This window comes from Amphiprion ocellaris, chromosome 21 (assembly GCF_022539595.1).
Source record: "Amphiprion ocellaris isolate individual 3 ecotype Okinawa chromosome 21, ASM2253959v1, whole genome shotgun sequence".
Taxonomy (NCBI): Eukaryota; Metazoa; Chordata; class Actinopteri; family Pomacentridae; genus Amphiprion; species Amphiprion ocellaris.
The window spans coordinates 17,808,522-17,826,208 of NC_072786.1; the positions used below are offsets into that span (position 1 = coordinate 17,808,522).

A 17,687-nucleotide genomic window follows, 5' to 3' on the forward strand; every position below is an offset into this window, starting at 1 on the left:
AAAACCTTTTGCACAGTTTTCTTCACCACTTTAGCCGATGCAGGATTTAAAAAGGAAAATATGTTGAGCAGTGAGGGCGCAAACTACGAGTCCCTGGTTTCCCACATTGCTTTTCTCTTTCCACTATAAACGTGCAATAAATGCCAAAAAAAAATAATAATAATAATCGGAAGTTTCAACCAATGCACTCACAAATTCACATTTATGCGTTAACATTGCCTTCAACAAAGCAGGTTGGAAATTCACACTTCCTATTCGTAGAAAATCTCTCACATCTAATATATCTGCCATTAATTTTTATTTTCCTTTCTGTGTAGCTTGCCTTCATTTTTTATTACCAGTGTTGCCTGTTCATGAATTTTTCACCACTTAGAGATGATTTAACCACTGAATACCAGGCAGTTTCTGGGTGTTTTATGCTCCTACAACATTTTTACTCACTGTGGGCTCATTTTCCACTGCGATATAAAATCCTGCATCTTTATGGAAACAGGTCAGCCTTGACAAGAAGTATACAGAGGACTTCAAAATATATCAAGCACCTAGTTATACTATAAAACATAAATAAATTAGACTTTTCATTTCACAGAAGTTGAAAAAACTTGAATAACATATGTGTACATAATGTTTCCAAGTTACTACTTTTTACTTCTTACATTTTTTAATGTTTCTACACTTTTTTCCTATCTGTTCTGTGTGAACACTGCCTGCAGTTCAGCCGAAAATTTACAGAATTTTTGCGATGTGACCATTGGTCGCAGCTGAGTCACTAATTGTTTCACAGTTGCGCTAAAGATTGCAGAAATTTTTGTTTTTCGACAGAATATGGGAAGAACAGACTCGTTATTTTTAGCATTTTTAAAAAATGAGACATTTGGAATAAAGAGATTTTGTGAAATATTGCAATTAATTTTCCTAATTAAATGTCATGTCACTGATGAGTAGCGCGAGGACCATCATAAAGTTGAAACTCTGATGATAATTTCTGCTTTGACAGTTTCTAGCTCAAGTAAACTGAAATTTTGGTGAGATTTTTTTAAAAGTCACAAGAAGTCATCGGCAGGATTGATGATGCTCATTTTGCAAGAGTGAAAATGCACTTGAAGATGTGGATAAATGATTTAAATCAGTGAATTTAACTATTGCACAGGAACAAGGTTCTTCACTGGATTGTTTCATAATGAAATGCATCAAAGTCTAGACAATAGAGTGTGAATTTCCAGCCTCCAACTCTGAATAAACTCAGTGTAAAGAGTACAGACGTCCATATTCCCGATGGCTCAGCAGTCCTGTTCAGTGGAAGTGAACCGATTCAAAGTTTATTCAGGTATTAGAATATAACTAAATTGTTTAATTGGCTTTGAAATCCTAAGACTGTCAAGGAGGCTGCAAATTTGCCTAAAATCTGAGTCACACGCCGTATTTCTTCTGTAAGGCGGCGATAGACGATCTGTCCAGCTCGGCTCGGTGAAGAAAGTCAAACAATTCTTTAAGAACTGTGGAGAAAGAAAAGTAAAGAAGAGGCATTATCAACATGCTGGAATCTATGGATGAAAAAATGAGCAGAGCAAGGAGACTCCACCTTTCTTCTCCGAGGACGACATGAACATGACGGCCATGTCGAAGCGCCTCACGCTCGCTAGGCTGCTGAGGGTTTCCATGGTGACGGCCGGAGCTTCATTCCTGCACAGAAACTGGTCTTAATACACAATAAAACACCAGACAGGTTCTTCATCATAAAATTCTTTCTCTGCTTCTTTATTTACTGCTTTTTCTTTTCTAATAAGAAGAAAAAGAAGTACTGTTTTTTATAGATAACAGTTATATATAGAACTTTTCTATCTTTATCATTCAAAATTTTGGGGTCACTTATTTTTGAAAGAAAAGTATATTTTTTTCAAAGCAGATAACAATAAATGAATCAGAAATCCAGTCTAGACAATGTTAATGTGGTAAATGACTATTCTAGCTGGAAACAGCTGATTTTTAATGGAATATCTACATAGGTGTACAGAGAAACATTTCCAGCAACCATCACTCCTGTGTTCTAATGCTACATTGTGTTAGCTAATGGTGTTGAAAGGCTAACTGATGATTAGAAAACCCTTGTGCAATTTCATTAGCACATGAATAAAAGTGTGAGTTTTCATGAAAAACATGAAATTGTCTGAGTGACCCCAAACTTTTGAACAGTAGTGTAGGTATCAAACTTTTATATTTATATAGAAAGTGGAGAAACAGAACAAAAAATACAAAATGTAAATACAGAATTTCAATATGAATAAATCCATACAACAAAAAAACAATATAAATATAAGATAAACTTTATTGATTCCTAACTGGGGATATTCACAAAAAATACTAAAGCACTAAAAATGCCTTTAACATACACATTAAATGAAAGAAAACAACACAGAGTTTATAGAAAAAATGCAAAAGAAAAAATGGAATAAAAGAATAAAGACAGCAAAACAGTAAAAATAAGCTTAGTCTTTTTTTTAAAGAGTATAGCATACACTTTACATCCAGCAAATGAAACTGTAAACGTGTCTGTTCTGATTTATTACAGAAAAATGTCATGTAACGAATACTTAACAAATAATATTATCCATTAACTACAAATAAAACCAGTTCAGATGCAGATATTTTTTCTATGAGCTGCATTTAAAGAACTTACCTGATGTAGAACTCCTGCATCGTCCTCAGGATCTGATTGAGGATGTCAGGTTCGAGGGAGTTGTGGAAAATCTTAGCGTACGCTTCAGGGGTGATTTGCTGCAAACAAAAAAGCAAGAACAAGAATGAAACTAAACTAAATATTAAAGGCTTTTCTTTAAAAGTTACTCTTCATTGTCATCCCAGTCATTTACAAAGTACAGCAGGACGAAACTACATGTTTTCAGGATTGTGTAAACAGACAGCATATAGTACTAGCACATCCTAAAACAATTAGAATATTGTCATAAAGTTGAGACTGGATTTCATGAGTTCTAATTATCAAAATTAAATTAAAGAAAGGCCTGAAATATTGCAGTTGACATGTAATTAATATATAAAACAAGATGGCTTACCTTTCCCTTGAATTAAATTATGAAAAAAAATACATTTTTAATGATAATTTAATATGCTGAGATGCACTAGCAGCTTTTTTTTCACTCAACCCTTTGAATAATCTTCACCATATTTTCAACAAATGAACACAAATACTGCAGCAACAAGGTGCCTCAAAGGTTAGACAGCTGTTTAATACTGCTTACTACTCATAAACTGAGCACTAATTGGCTCCTACAGTGCATATCATATCATATTATTTTAACATTTATAACTGTACAAAACAGCAGAAATGAAGCACTACATTTGTAGGTTGGACATAAGAGGCGTATTCCTGAGTGTTCGGTTCAGTTTTCAGCACCTCACGTTTGATTTGTTCGTCCAGTTTTTTAAATTATCTGCTCGAAAAACTTTAAGAATTTAAATCCTTGTATTTAAAAGTCTAGTTTTCAGGTGATTTGAAATGTCACTTTAACCATCTCACTAAGAAGAGCTCACAAGTCTCACCCTCAGGTATCTGTAAATGACTTGAGGCTGCTTTCTGATCTTGCGGAAGTCGGCCTCCAGCTGGAAACTGTTGGTTGGTGGAGGAGGAAGCTCCGTTTCTGTGGTTGATGGTTCAACGGGATGAACTATTTCCTCCTTTGTTGCTTCTTTGGTTGGTTTACTTGCAGGAAATCTGGTGAACAGAAGCAGAACACCTATTTACTGAGGATCAGCACACAATAAAACAACTTTTGGTGCTTTCTAGATTTTGTTGATAAAGAAATGTCACTCACTGGTCAGATGTGAGGGAGGGAGAGCCTGAAATTGCCTCGAGTTTGATGATCTTGGCGCTTGGCGATGTGGACAGCGGAGACGATCCATCCTCAGTTTCCTTCATCACCTCCTGGACGACTGATTCAGGCAGCGTCACTTTTCCACTGATTTCCTCGACATTTATCCTCCTCAGAGGTTTCTGAAGAGCAAGGAAGAAGAATAGCTATGTGTTGGTGAAGTTTATAAAAATAAAAACACACCTGATTACTGATTCTCATCATTCTAGTGGAGGTAAAATAAAAGTTTCAGGTGACAAATGCTGAGTCTATGATGCCACCTGTTGGACAAAGAATGTTAAAGCTTGTAAAGAGAAGAAGGAATCAACAGTTAAAGCTACAGCGAAATACAAATATTATAAAGACAGAAATCACTGTCACATTACCTAAAACCAACATAAATACATAGATTTTAACATTACTTTATTTTGTTATGACTTAATTCATCTTTTGGCCTTTAAAATTTAAAATATATAGACTTCTGACAATTTGCCATAGTCATCTTTTAAACCTCTGAAATCCAAAATCCACCATCAGCTTAAAAAATCCTGTTATCTTTTTTAAAATATCCAAAATTATACCACCTTTAGAGCCAGAAACTGTAAAAACACAAAAAAATGGCAGATTTTCAACTCTCCAACATTTGCAGAACTATCCATCTGACATCTGCTGTCGGAAAAATTTACCAAATCTAATCTTAAAATTGTGACATTTTATTGACAATATCTCATTAAAAAACTATGGCAAAAAACAAAGCGTACAAATTAACCAGATGCTGTAAAAAAACAAACTAACATAAAATTCTCCACTTTTTAGCGCAACCAGGTAGTTATTAGTGGCTCTGCAGTCACATGACAAAAATTCATGATTAATCGATTTTTTAAAAGCTCTTTGTCGATTGGAAAATGCATTAAATTAAATTATGTAAAATTGAAATGTAATGTTTTTATTTGTGGCGGGACGTGATTTTTAAAAAAAAATAATCTAATTAATTACAGGCTTTGTAATTAATCACAATTAATTGCAGTTTTGTCAAATAGCAATATTTGACACAATAAGTCAAGTTTTTCAATTCAAATAAAATTGTGGTTGACAGTTGAATCAATGAATAGACATGTGTGTTTATAATTTAAAATTTATTTTAAAAAAGGAAAATGGGACATATAGAAAAAAGTGATTTTGATGACTTAAAGCCTGAATTTAGCTGTTTTTTCCACTGTATGGCACATAAAATCAGCATAAGTGATTCAAGGAGCTTCAGAAAGTTGAAAATCCAGAGATTCATTCTGTTTTCATCTTTTCTGGGTCTGATAAATGGTGGAATTTTGATGGTTCTTTTTATAGGAATATCAATTTTATTTATGTAATTTTTTTATAAACAAAAATTGTATGATTAAGTTCTTGAAAGAGATATTTTTGTTGTTTAGGTTATTCCTCCTCCAAGGAGGCAGCGCCTCGACGGAGTAAAAACTTAAACCACAAAAATGTTTCATTTCTATTTATCTGCATTTTTCATCTGTCTGCTACATACATTTTATTCAACATTTTAAGACTTTCTGTAAACTCAAGCACTGTCTAGAAAAGTGGTCTATTATGGGATGGCTACACCGTTAGCATGACTCGTAGCTAACGTTAGCTCTGGTGCTAACAGCAACATGTTTTACATTGAGGTGATACCGTCGGCTTGAAGTGACGCAGTGATCAGAAAACTCTTTGTTGTACAATTTGCACACAACCAGGCTTTTATCCAAGCTGCCATCGGGAAGATTTTTAAAAGGAAACTTTCTGCCCAACAAGCTCAATCTCGTCTTCCTTCACTGTTCACCAGTGCCTGACTTCACTCAGGGCTTCCTTTGCTTCTTCTTCATGGCTACAAACAGACTTTAGGTTCATTACCGCCACCTACTGGGCTGGAGTGTTCATCAGAGTTACCGGTGTGCCAGAAATGAGGGAACTGAGGAGGGTGCAATAAATTGTGGTGGTATTTTTAACGCGTTATTTATGTAATGTTCTGTCTTCTGTTATTCAAGAAGTCATGCATGAACATTTGTGCTGCTAGCTTCTACGAGCAGCAAGCTATTTATTTTAACCGTCAACAACGTAGTCTCAGCTCCACAACAAAGCATTCTTGTTCGTCTATCTAACTCATAACACACTTAAGGCTATACTGCCAACTAGTGGTCACTTGATAGTACTGCTATCATTACATCTCCCTTCCAAAGTTTTAACAATACATATTTTATAACAATGTTTTAACTCATTCATTTTACTTTGTTTTACATCTTCATGTTTTTCCTTTTTTTTTTTTTTTTTTTTTAACAAATAAACACTGCAAGTGCAAATTCACGTACCTTTTACCAAAATGCATAACAAATAACAAGGTACCCTTTTTTCATAACAAACATTAAGCATTTTCAATAAGTCTGTCAGGTGGTTTTCTAGCTCTTGTCGACCTCCTAACAGGTTCAGTCATTCGAGAAGTTGCTTGAGGTTCTGTTGGGTGTGCAACTGGTGTATCTTTTTGTTCTTCAGGTTCTTCCTCAGCAGAATGTTTGTCAGTGTCCTCTTGAGTCTTTAACAGACTCCTCCTATTTCTCCTCACTGTCCGTCCATCCTCGGTTTCCACAATGTAAGATCTAGGTCCAACTTCACTGAGCACAGTTGCTTTTCTGCCCCAGCAGTCAGGTCCTTCGATCCTCACAGTGTCCTTTTCACAAAGAGGTTCAAGATATTTTGTAGCTCTGTCATAAGCCATTTTCTGTTTGAGTTTGAGCCTCTTCTTGTTGTCCATCCAGATGTTGTTATCATGTCCTTGTTGTACTTGTGGAAGTGTAGTGCGGAGTTTACGACACATGAGTAGCTCAGCAGGTGATGCTCCACACTCCAGAGGTGCAGCTCTGTAACTTAGCAAAGCAAGGTGAGGGTCAGTCTTACCATCTTTGGCTTTCTTCAGCAGTCTCTTAACGATTTGTACTCCCTTTTCAGCCTGACCATTTGCTTGTGGGTACAAAGGGCTCGATGTGATGTGCTTGAATCCATATTGCCTTGCAAATTCCTTAAACTCTTCACAGGCATATTGTGGACCGTTGTCACTCACAACACTCTGTGGGATTCCGTGTCTTGCAAAGAATCCTTTCATGTGCACAATAACAGACTGTGCAGAGGTGCTGGAGAGTTGGGCAATCTCAGGATAGTTAGAGTAATAGTCTATAACAAGAAGATAGTCTTTGCCATGCAGATGAAATAAATCTGTGCCCACCTTTTGCCAGGGTGCTGAGGGAAGGTCGGCTACCAGCATTGGCTCTTTGACTTGTTTGTAGTGATGTTTCTGGCAGATTTGGCATTTTTGAATCATTTCCTCAATGTCCTTGTTAATGCCTGGCCAGTATATGGCTTCTCGCGCTCTTCTCTTGCATTTCTCTACTCCCAGGTGTCCTTCATGAAGACGTTGAAGCATGTCTTTGTGCATAGTTTGTGGAATAACAATCCTGTCCTTTCTCAGCAGGATGCTATTAGACATACATAACTCTGCCCGCACAGGAAAAAACTGTGGGCAGACTCCTTTTGACCAGCCATTGCTTATACACTGTGTCACTTTGTTCAGTACAGGGTCCATTGCTGTCTCTTTGACAATCTTTTGCAGCATATTGTCTGTTGCTGGCAGTGAGGCTGTGATCATGTTGATGTGAGCCTCAGCCTCCTCTGTTGTGATGCACTTAGTCTCACTGACAGGTGCTGGTGCTCGGGAAAGTGTGTCAGCTAGCACTATGTATTTTCCCGGCGTGTATATCAGATCAAAATCATAGCGCTGCAATGTCATCATCATACGCTGGATTCTGGGCGACATGTCGTTGAGATTCTTTTTTCTAATTGAAATGAGTGGTTTATGATCAGTCTCTGCTATGAACGTGGGCAGTCCATAAACATAAGTGTGAAACTTACCACACCCAAACACTAGGCCCAGTGACTCCTTCTCAATCTGAGCATAGCGTTTCTCAGTCTCTGACATTGATCTAGATGCATAGGCTACAGGTTGCCATGTTTCTTTGTTCATTTGCAGCAATACGGCACCTAGCCCGTCTTTTGATGCATCAGTGGAAACTTTGGTCGGTTTTGTTGGATCAAAGTAGGTAAGGACTGGCTCAGCTGTCACAGTTCTCTTTAGTTCTTTCCACTCCTTCTCATGTCTTGTTGTCCACTCGAAAGCTATGTTGTGATGCAGCAACTCTCTCAGGCACTTTGTCTTTGAGGAGAGGTTGGGAATGAACTTGCCCAGAAAGTTTATCATTCCCATGGCTCGCAGAACTCCTTTTTTATCAATTGGAGCTGGCATGTCCAGTATGGCTTGCACTTTGGTTTCATCTGGGACTACTCCGTCTGCTGTGAGCTTGTCTCCCAGGAACGTCATTTCTGTAACTCCAAAAAGACATTTCTCTCTCTTTAGTTTGAGTCCGTACTTTTTCACTCTTCGTAACAGTTTCTCTAGTCTCTCATCATGTTGTTGTTTTGTGTTTCCCCAGACTATTAAGTCATCAATGTAAACACGTGTTCCTTCCAGACCTTCTATGATCGACTCCATGGCTCTGTGAAAGATCTCGGGCGCTGACTTGATGCCAAATGGGAGCCTCAGAAAACAGTAACGTCCAAATGGTGTGTTAAAGGTGGTGTACCTGCTGCTTTCTGGGTCCAATTTCAGCTGCCAAAATCCGTGCGAGGCATCTAGTTTGCTGAAGAACTTTGCGCCTGCCATGTCACTCAGGATCTCTTCACGCTTGGGAATTTGATAATGTTCTCTTTTTATGTTTTCATTTAGATCTTTAGGATCTAGGCAGACACGTAATTCAGGGGAATTTCTCTTTTTAACACATGTGATGGAATTAACCCAGTCTGTGGGCTCTACCACTCTCTCAATGACTCCCATCTGTGTCATTCTGTTTAGTTCCTTTTTTAATCCGGCTTTGAGAGGTGCTGGTACTCTTCTTGGGGCATGCACTACAGGTTTAGCATCATCCTTGAGCTGTATTTTGTAAGTGTAAGGCAGTGTACCATGTCCTTTAAAGACAGACGTGTATTTGTTTAATATACTTGTACTACCTTCACTTTGTGACAGTCTTTTGTTCAATTTGTCCATATTGACGTTGTCACTGTTGATTTGGTAGATTCTTTTCACCAGCCCAAGGTCCTCAGATGCCTTGTCTCCCAGGATTGACTCATGTCCACTTGGCACTATTGTGAACATTATGTTGTGTTGTTTTCCTTTTGCTGTCACAATCAGCCTGCAAACTCCCATAGTTTTTATTGGCTGGTTGTTGTACGCTTTTAATGACATAGCCTTGCCTGCGACTCTTTTTGGTTTCTCTGCAAGTGCTTTCACATCATTTTCATTGATTAGGTTTGCTTTGGCTCCGGTGTCAATTTTGAAGGTTATTATTGTCCCATTGACTATCAGAGGTGCAGTCCATTTATCTTCTTTTACTGCACATATAACATGTTCAGTGTCTCTTGTGTTTTGGGGCTGCTTGAAGTTGTCCTCTCCAGACACCATTTTGATGAAAAATGTCTCACTTAAATCATCACTATCATCTGTGTCTTCCTGCACTGTGTGTACGTTCTTTCTAGTGTGGCACATTTTCGCATAGTGATTTTGCTTTTTACACTTTGCACATGTTCTCCCAAATGCAGGGCACTGTTTAGGCTTGTGCATTTCGCCACACTTTTTGCAGCTAAACTGTGTTTGATCATTGTCTCTGCTTTTGTCTTTATGCTTAAACTTGAATCGTGACTTTCCTTTCATTGCCACTGTTTTCACAGACTCATTTTCTTCTTCACATGGCGTTGCTTTGAATGTAAGAGCGTGTTGCTTTGCTAGCTCATTAGCTTGGCACGTTTTTATTGCACTGTCCAATGTGAGGTCCGCATCTCTCAACAGCTTTTCTCTAAGTTTCTTTTCATTCGTCCCAAATACAATCTGATCCCTTATCATTGAGTTTTTGAGATCACCAAAGTTACAGGACTGAGCTTTTATTTTGAGATCGGTGAGAAAATTATCAAACGACTCACCAGGCTGTTGGAGCCTCGACCGAAACACGTATCGTTCATAAGTTTCATTTTTCTTGGCAAGACAGTGTTCATCAAATTTCTGTAGGACCTTTTCAAACTTGTCTTTGTCCTCGGGTGCTTCATATACAAACGTGTTGAAAACTTCAATAGCCTCCGCTCCGGCGATGGTTAGCAAAAGGGCTATTTTTCTTGCTTCCGCCCTACTATCCACTCCTATGGCGGCAAGGTAGAGCAGGAACTGTTGCTTGAAAGTCCGCCAGTTAGCATCCACATTACCCGTCATTTTCAGCGGAGTTGGTGGCTTTACGGCGTCCATCTTGCTTCAGTTTCTTTTTCTTTCTCGACCCGCGACCTGGTACCATGTAATGTTCTGTCTTCTGTTATTCAAGAAGTCATGCATGAACATTTGTGCTGCTAGCTTCTACGAGCAGCAAGCTATTTATTTTAACCGTCAACAACGTAGTCTCAGCTCCACAACAAAGCATTCTTGTTCGTCTATCTAACTCATAACACACTTAAGGCTATACTGCCAACTAGTGGTCACTTGATAGTACTGCTATCATTACAATTTATTTATTATTATTATTTTTTGCTGTAATTAATTAATCGAAATTAATGCGTTAAGGTCCCAGCCCTAATTTTTATCCAAAATTCCCAACTTCACTGCAATCGTTGGTTCGTTAATTAAAGGATTCCTTCACTTGCAATGCAGTAACATAAAGTAAGAATTTTTACTGTCATACATCTACTAATATGTGCATTTACTGACTTTAGTGTAGCAGAATTTAGTTTTGAAGGGCGTCTGAGTAACTTCCACGCTTTAGGGAAAGACTAATAAGAGATTTTTACAGTAACTTACAGTTGAGCGCAGATGTTCTGGTTTGTCTATTGGCTGGACTGTTCTCCGCTGTGAGCTCTCCTCTGTTTGAAGAAGACCCGTGGAGTCCTAACACAAGAAGTAAGAGAAAGGAAGTCTCTGTAAAATGATTTATACAGAAAAGTAAGCATTTATTTCAATGCAAAGTTTCCAAACTAGAGGGACAGTACAGGAACAAGAAGATGTGTATTTCAACACTAATCTAACTGGCAGGGCTGTTTCTCTTCTTCCCCGTTTTAGACTCAGATACAACACCAAAACCTACAATCTGCAGCTTCTGGAGTTCATTCAGGGCCTGTTTGTTTCCTGGTTCCAGTTTCAACAGCTGCTGAAAATCTGTGACACACAACAGAGGTAAAGATAAGAATGACACCAACAGCACAGAGTCAGAAAAGCAGACACAGCGTTGTTCTGTGAAGCACCTTGTTTGGCTTCTTCCAGTTTTCCTAAAGCCACTCTGGCTGTTGCTCGGCGAGCGAAAGCTTTGGAGTAAGTGCTGTCCAGGGAAATGGCTTTAGTGCAGTCCTCCTCTGTCTCCCTATACCTGCAGCAGGAAAGAGGAAAAACATAAAGAGATGGTGTGTCAAGACTGTGCTGCCACATGATTCTGTCACAATTTTACTCACTGTAGAGTAATTTTTCACTGCAATATAAAGTCCACCTCTATGGAAACAGAACAACCATCACTAGAAGTAGAGAGAACTTAAGAATGTCTTTTGCTGCAGTATGATACAATTATAACACCATAAATTATAATAATATAAACAAACAAGGTTCATTTTCTTGCCTGTAATAAAAAGATTGGAAAAAAAACACACGTGTTACTGATACTTGAAAAAAATGGTGGCTCTACATACTTTGAATGCATCATCTAACAACTTGCTGACAATTTTCTCATCTGTACGAAATTTTTGAGGAATGCTGCATCTGTTTTAATGCTTAAGTCTATTTGCTCTCAATTGCTTTGATTTTGTTTTAATACTCGTCTTCTATCTGCTCTGTGTTAACCTGCAGTTCATCCTAAAAACTCCCTGATTGTATTGTTATGTGACTGTTGGTCGCAGTTGAGTCACTAATAAGTTTGTGATTGCAGTGGGGAGCTCTGAATTTTTTTTTTTTTTTTTTTTTTTTTACAGAATCTAGTTTGAACAAAGGGTTTATTTTTGGCAAATTTATTAATGAGACATGCAGAATGAAGTGATTTTGATGAAATGCAAATATTTCATGCTTAAATTCAGTTAATTTTCCCAATGAAACAGCATATCACAGAAGAGTAGTTCAAGGACTGTCAGAAACTTCTAAACCTGAGAATTATCTCCTCTCTTTTTATAGTTTCTGACTCTGATAACTGATGTAATTTTGCTGATTATTTTGTAAAGGCAACATCCCTTTGAAACGTGCCGACTGGTTTTCGGGTTCCAAGGATTAATTTTAAAAAAGCTAGTTCAGTTCCATCGATCACGTCTATATTTAAATAATATAAATATTCATAATAAATATAAGAAAAGGAATAACAAAAATAAATATTATAAATGCATTTATTTGTCTCTATACTGTTGTTTTGCAGATTTTTAAAAAAGATACCATGCTTTTAAACCTGTCAAATGGTTATGAGGTTAAGGGGGTTTCATAAAAGTGGGTTCAGTTCCATCAATCACATTTACAGACAAACAACCTTTAGTGTTGTTTTACTTCCTCGAACCTTCTCTCAAGTAAAACTATGTCCTTACTTCTCAAGTTTGAGGAAGGCCATGGCTCTGTTGGCAGGCAGAAGGACATTCATGCTGTCGGCCTCCATTCCTCTGGTGTAGCACTCGACAGCTGCTTCAAATTTTCCTTCTTTGAAATAAGCATTTCCCTGACAGACACATACAATAACCGTCTTCACTTGGGAGTTACAGTTTAAGTGATATCAGGTTGGAAAACAAAGTAGTAGACAGTGATAAAACATTTCAGATAATTGTTAAACTGCAGTAAAATTTACTCTGTCTTTCTGGAGAACCGCCTCCTGTCTTCTCTGCTGATCCTCCACCAGTCTCTGCTTATCAGGATCCACTGTGGGAGCCTCCTCTTGTAACGTTGCTTCACTCTGGACAGTAGCAGCCTGATGTCCAGAGGTCTGAATCAGCCAGAATAAAAAAAAGAACATTAGAGAATAAAGACCAGAGAGATTAACCTAAAATAATCACCATGAACTCACCTCCTCTTTGATTTTCTTCACTTCATTCTGTGCCTCCACATTTCTGGGATCGAGCTTGAGGACCGTCTCGTAATCTGTTGAGAAGCAGATTTATGTCATTGAAACACTCATTTTGTCTGTTAAACTGCTTCGTCTCTGTGTTGTTTATTCTTTTCATGCTTAAATGATAATTCAAAATGGGAAAATCATGATGGTATTTATAAATATCATCTCTAGAACACCTTTTGCACTCATTCAACCTCATAAACTAACACTTCCACCTCTGTGCTTCACTGTCAGGACTATGCATACACTGGATAGGTTCATGACAAACATGAAGGACCCTGTCTTAACCAAACAAATTTATCTTTCTTTCATGTAACCAAAGACTGTGTTCCTAACATTCATCAGGCTTAATTGTATGTTGTCTGTTAAGTTTTATCTGGCAGATTTGTTCCCAACAAACGCAAGGTTGCTTTCTTGGATGCCGTTGGATGTTGACGTGTCCTTCATGCTGTCTAAGCTTTCACAAAAACTCTTTCAACTTTCCATTGATAGTACCTGTGCAAAGTCTGAAGCACTTAACCATCCGTTTTTCAGAACTAAACTGCGCAAAAGGTGCACTGTCCATGTCCTCTTTTTAGTAAGACGACCACTGCAGCTCTGATTAGTGGTACTATGACTCAGTCTATACCTTCTGACTGCAACTTATTTTAGCTGTTCATAGATCAATCTGTAACCTTTTCCATTTTTGTGAAGTCACACAATCAGATCTTTCAGTTTCTCCGACATTGTCCCCCAATGTGGAGCCACGATGCAGACATGCAGATAGACACCAAAAATTCAGTATGTTCCAATGTCATTTTTAGAAGCTTGTTCATGCAGCTAGGATGACTGGAAACTACAGGCGACTCAATATTGCCTCACTTGTCACTGGTTTTCTATCAATCTTCCTTTGAATCACAGATGTTTTCACTTTTGTTGCATTGAGTTCCTACTTTGGGGCCTGTATTTTAAATGTAGTCTTTCTCAAATATCTGTTTTTGACTGCTCATAGAGGAAATACTCAACTTTTCAACTTAGAAATAATGCAATCATTGAGATATTTTTTGCCCATTTTTGCTTTTCGTTGATTTTTTGTTTCTTGTTCAAAAAAGATAATCAGACTCAGATCATTTTTCTAATTTTGCTCATTCTTTGAGACCATTAAAATGAAACCGATTTAAATTTTCATGGAAATCATATAATCGTTTGTTTCTTGTTTTTTTAATACCCATGTCTGACAGGAAAGTCAAATGACTAAAAGATACAGACCAACAAACAAGGTGTCACATTGGATTCATCCATAAATAAATAAGTAGTTATTTGATTTTTCCTATTTTGAATTCTTAATTGAAGACATAAAGATAAATGATGCTCAGTTTCTGCTTTTTACCTTCTAATGCAGATTCATATTTCTTCAGTGCAACCCGAGCTGCTCCTCTCCGTGCAAAGGCTTTGACATAGTTGCCGTCAAGAGCAATTGCCAGGTTACAGTCGGACTCTGCTACGGCATATCTGCAGAAAAAAAAAAACTCTTCTTCATTTACAGATTCCCCAAAATCCCCAAAACATCCTTTCTAACATAACACAGCAGTTCTATGCAACATGTGCCTTACTTACTTTTTTAGTCTGAAGAAGGAGGTAGCTCTGTTTGTGGGAAGCACAGGGTTGTAAGGATCCGCACCCATTCCTCTGGTGTAACATTCAATGGCTTCATCGTATTTCCCATCTTTAAAAAACTTGTTACCCTGAAAATCAAAGTATTTAGCTGTAGTTATTCTCACTTTCTATCGCAGTTTTTTCAATATACTTGTCAAACAATATCTACCTTTTCCTTCTCTGCCAGTGCTTTCTCCTGATCAACTGCAGCTTCCTCAGAGTCTGACTCATTTGACTCGTGACATTCCTCGTTATCCATTTCTTCCAGAGCTTTGTCCTGCAACCAGCAGAAAAAATAAAAGCTGTAGTGAACTGCCTTTTAGTTCAAAGTACATTTAAAGGCTCTCAAAGACAAGCTTCAGCTACCACATCAAACTTGTCCCATGATCGATAGTCGTATGCTTTTATCCTCGATGCCCGTTTGGTCTCTTCCACTTTTGCGTCACCATTGACACTGAGCTCCGTCTTCTTCTTCTTTTCACGTTTTTTGTTTTTGTAGTCCTTGTTGCGCACAGGTGGGAGGTTTTTCTATAGCACAGAAACAACAAGCTGATGACTCCTGACAGATATTCAACCAGGTCTTTACCTGAAAAGGTGAACTACAAAGTGAGATGAATACGTTAACAAGGTTTGTTGAGCCGAAAGCCAGGGTTTCTGATGACCCCTGCTACATGGAAACTGGTGCTGCACAGCTAACCTAACCAAACCAAATTGTAGGCACTGTGTGGCTTTGGGAATCTACATAAATTCAATATGTGATGTAGAAAGTACATAAATATGTTTTTATGTTTGGTCCTGATTTGTTTCCAGGAAGACAGATTCCAATATTGATTGGTCTACTGGTTTTTATCACAAAGATTATTCCACAAATAGCATTCATTTCCCTGTAATTTGGTCAAAAACTACAGAGTACAATAAAGAAAACCTGAGTTAATGAAGAAAGCTGATAACCACAGTTGTGATACTCATTATCTGCAAGAAAGGTTTTAAGTTTTGTCAAGACGGTTAACCAAACAAATCCTGGTTATGTTGAACTTGTTTCGTGGCACACTCCTCTGGAAGTAAGTTAGACTGATTAAAATAAGCCTGGTTTATTTGATAAACTCGCTTTATGGAACTGAATTAGCTTGAAAGCAAGTCTGATTAACTGACATAAGTCTGGCTTGTTTGGTACATTTGTGTTATGGAACCCAAACAGCCAGAAAGCAATTCAGATTAACTGAAAGAAGCCTGGCTTACTTGATAAATTTGTGTCATAAAAGCAAAATATCCCAAAAGTAAGCAAGACTAACTCAAATAAGCCCTAGTTACTGAGTAAATTCGCTTTATAAGTAAAACAAACATCAAGTGGGTCAGACTAACTGAAAAAGGACTAGCTTACTGTGAAACTTGATTTATGGAACTAAAAGAGCCAGGAAGCAAGTCAGACTACATGAAGTAAGCCTGTCTTATTGGAACTGAAATAACATGATTAAGTCTGATTAACTGAAATAAGCCTGGCCTAATTTGGCAAAGTCACTTTATGGAACCAAACCAACTTGAAAGTAAGTCAGATCAACTGAAATAAGCCTCACTCATGTGGTACACTCATTTTATGGAACTGAAGTTGTCTGAAAGCAAGTCAGACTAACTGAAATAAGTCTGGTTTATTTGATAAATGTGCTTTATTAAAGTAAAATAGCCTGAAAGTAAGTCCGATGAATTGAAATAAGGTCGGCTTCCAAGAAAACTTGATTTATGGAACCAAAATAACGTAAGTCAGGCTAACTAAAATAAGTCTGACTTATTTGGTAAATTTGATTTATGGAATTGAAATAGCTGAACAGTAAGTCAAATTAAGTGAAATAAGCCTGGCCTAATTTGGTAAAGCCACTTTATGGAACTGAAATTACCTGAAAATAAGTGAAATTAACTGAAAAAAGCCTGGCTTATTGGGAAACTCGACTTATGAAGTCCAAATAATGTAAGTTAGAGGAACTGAAAAAAATTAGTCAGGTTAACTGAATTTAGCCTGACTTATTTGGTAAACCTGCTATATGAAACTGAAATAGCCTGAAAATAAGTCAGACTAACTGAAATAAGCCTGACTTATTTGGTAAACCTGCTATAAAGAAATAAAACAACTTGAAAGTAAGTCAGACTAACAGAAACTAGCCAGGTTTATCTGGTAAATGCACTTCTTGAAACCAAACTAAAGTAAGTCAGAGCAACTAAAGTAAACCTGGCTTGTTTGGTGCATTCTGATGAGCTGAAAAGCCTAAATGCAAGTCAGACGAGCTAAAATGAGTCTGGTGGTTTGGTAAACTCTCCTGACATAGATGTGTGTCTCCAGCAGGACGCACCTGAACCTCCTGGGCTCCTCCGGTCCTAAGCTCCTCGTCCCTCCTCTTGATGTCCGTCTCCCAGCTCTCCAGCTCCTTCATGAAACTGTGCAGATCCTCCGCGTTCTGCCGCATCTGAAGCTGCAGCTCAACGGCTTTGTTTCCTCCGGACATGTTTTCCTCCCTGTGAAACACACATTTGTTTTTTGGGGAACAAACTCTTTAACACTTGCTGTCTTTCGGTCCGAGCAGCAGCAGCCCAGTGGAAAACACGAGAATCACGCTGCGGCTAACAGCTAGCTGGCTAGCAAAAACACCACTTATTTAGAGGAAACAGCGGATTAAAATGACTCTGTGGTTACTTAAAGTCTGTAAGATACCTTCCGTTTCTCTCTTGAGTTGACAGGTAAAACGTAGCTGTAGTCAGTTTGGCTAAAAGCTGCAATAAAAAGTGTCGTTTTTCACAGGTTTCTGTTTATGTTGGGAGCCATGACAGCGGAGTCCCAACAGCCTTTGCGGCGGCGGAAGTAACCAAAGATCGTCTATATCACAAAATAACCGACAACTTGCTCCAGTAATTTATTATTCACTTGTTAGCATCTATGCTAGTTAGTTTGTAAAATGAGATACAATGACAGATTTACTAGTGCATCTAAAAAATTTTGAATTTAACAAGTTCATTT

General features: G+C 37.8%; 1 protein-coding gene across 1 annotated transcript; it reads right to left on the reverse strand.

Moving 5' to 3' along the window:
* Positions 1-1,269: 1,269 nt before the first annotated feature.
* On the reverse strand, positions 1,270-17,522 carry rpap3 (RNA polymerase II associated protein 3). The gene is made up of 17 exons (XM_023266120.3): positions 17,385-17,522; positions 17,026-17,188; positions 15,050-15,211; positions 14,853-14,960; positions 14,645-14,772; positions 14,418-14,539; positions 13,004-13,077; positions 12,788-12,922; positions 12,534-12,661; positions 11,226-11,347; positions 11,069-11,139; positions 10,786-10,872; positions 3,831-4,009; positions 3,559-3,730; positions 2,678-2,775; positions 1,583-1,683; positions 1,270-1,496 (listed from the first exon to the last, which is right to left on the reverse strand). Exons 2-17 carry the CDS (start codon positions 17,176-17,178, stop codon positions 1,411-1,413), a joined length of 1,926 nt encoding a protein of 641 aa, XP_023121888.1. The 5' UTR covers positions 17,179-17,188; positions 17,385-17,522; the 3' UTR covers positions 1,270-1,410.
* Between the last annotated feature and the right edge of the window lie 165 nt (positions 17,523-17,687).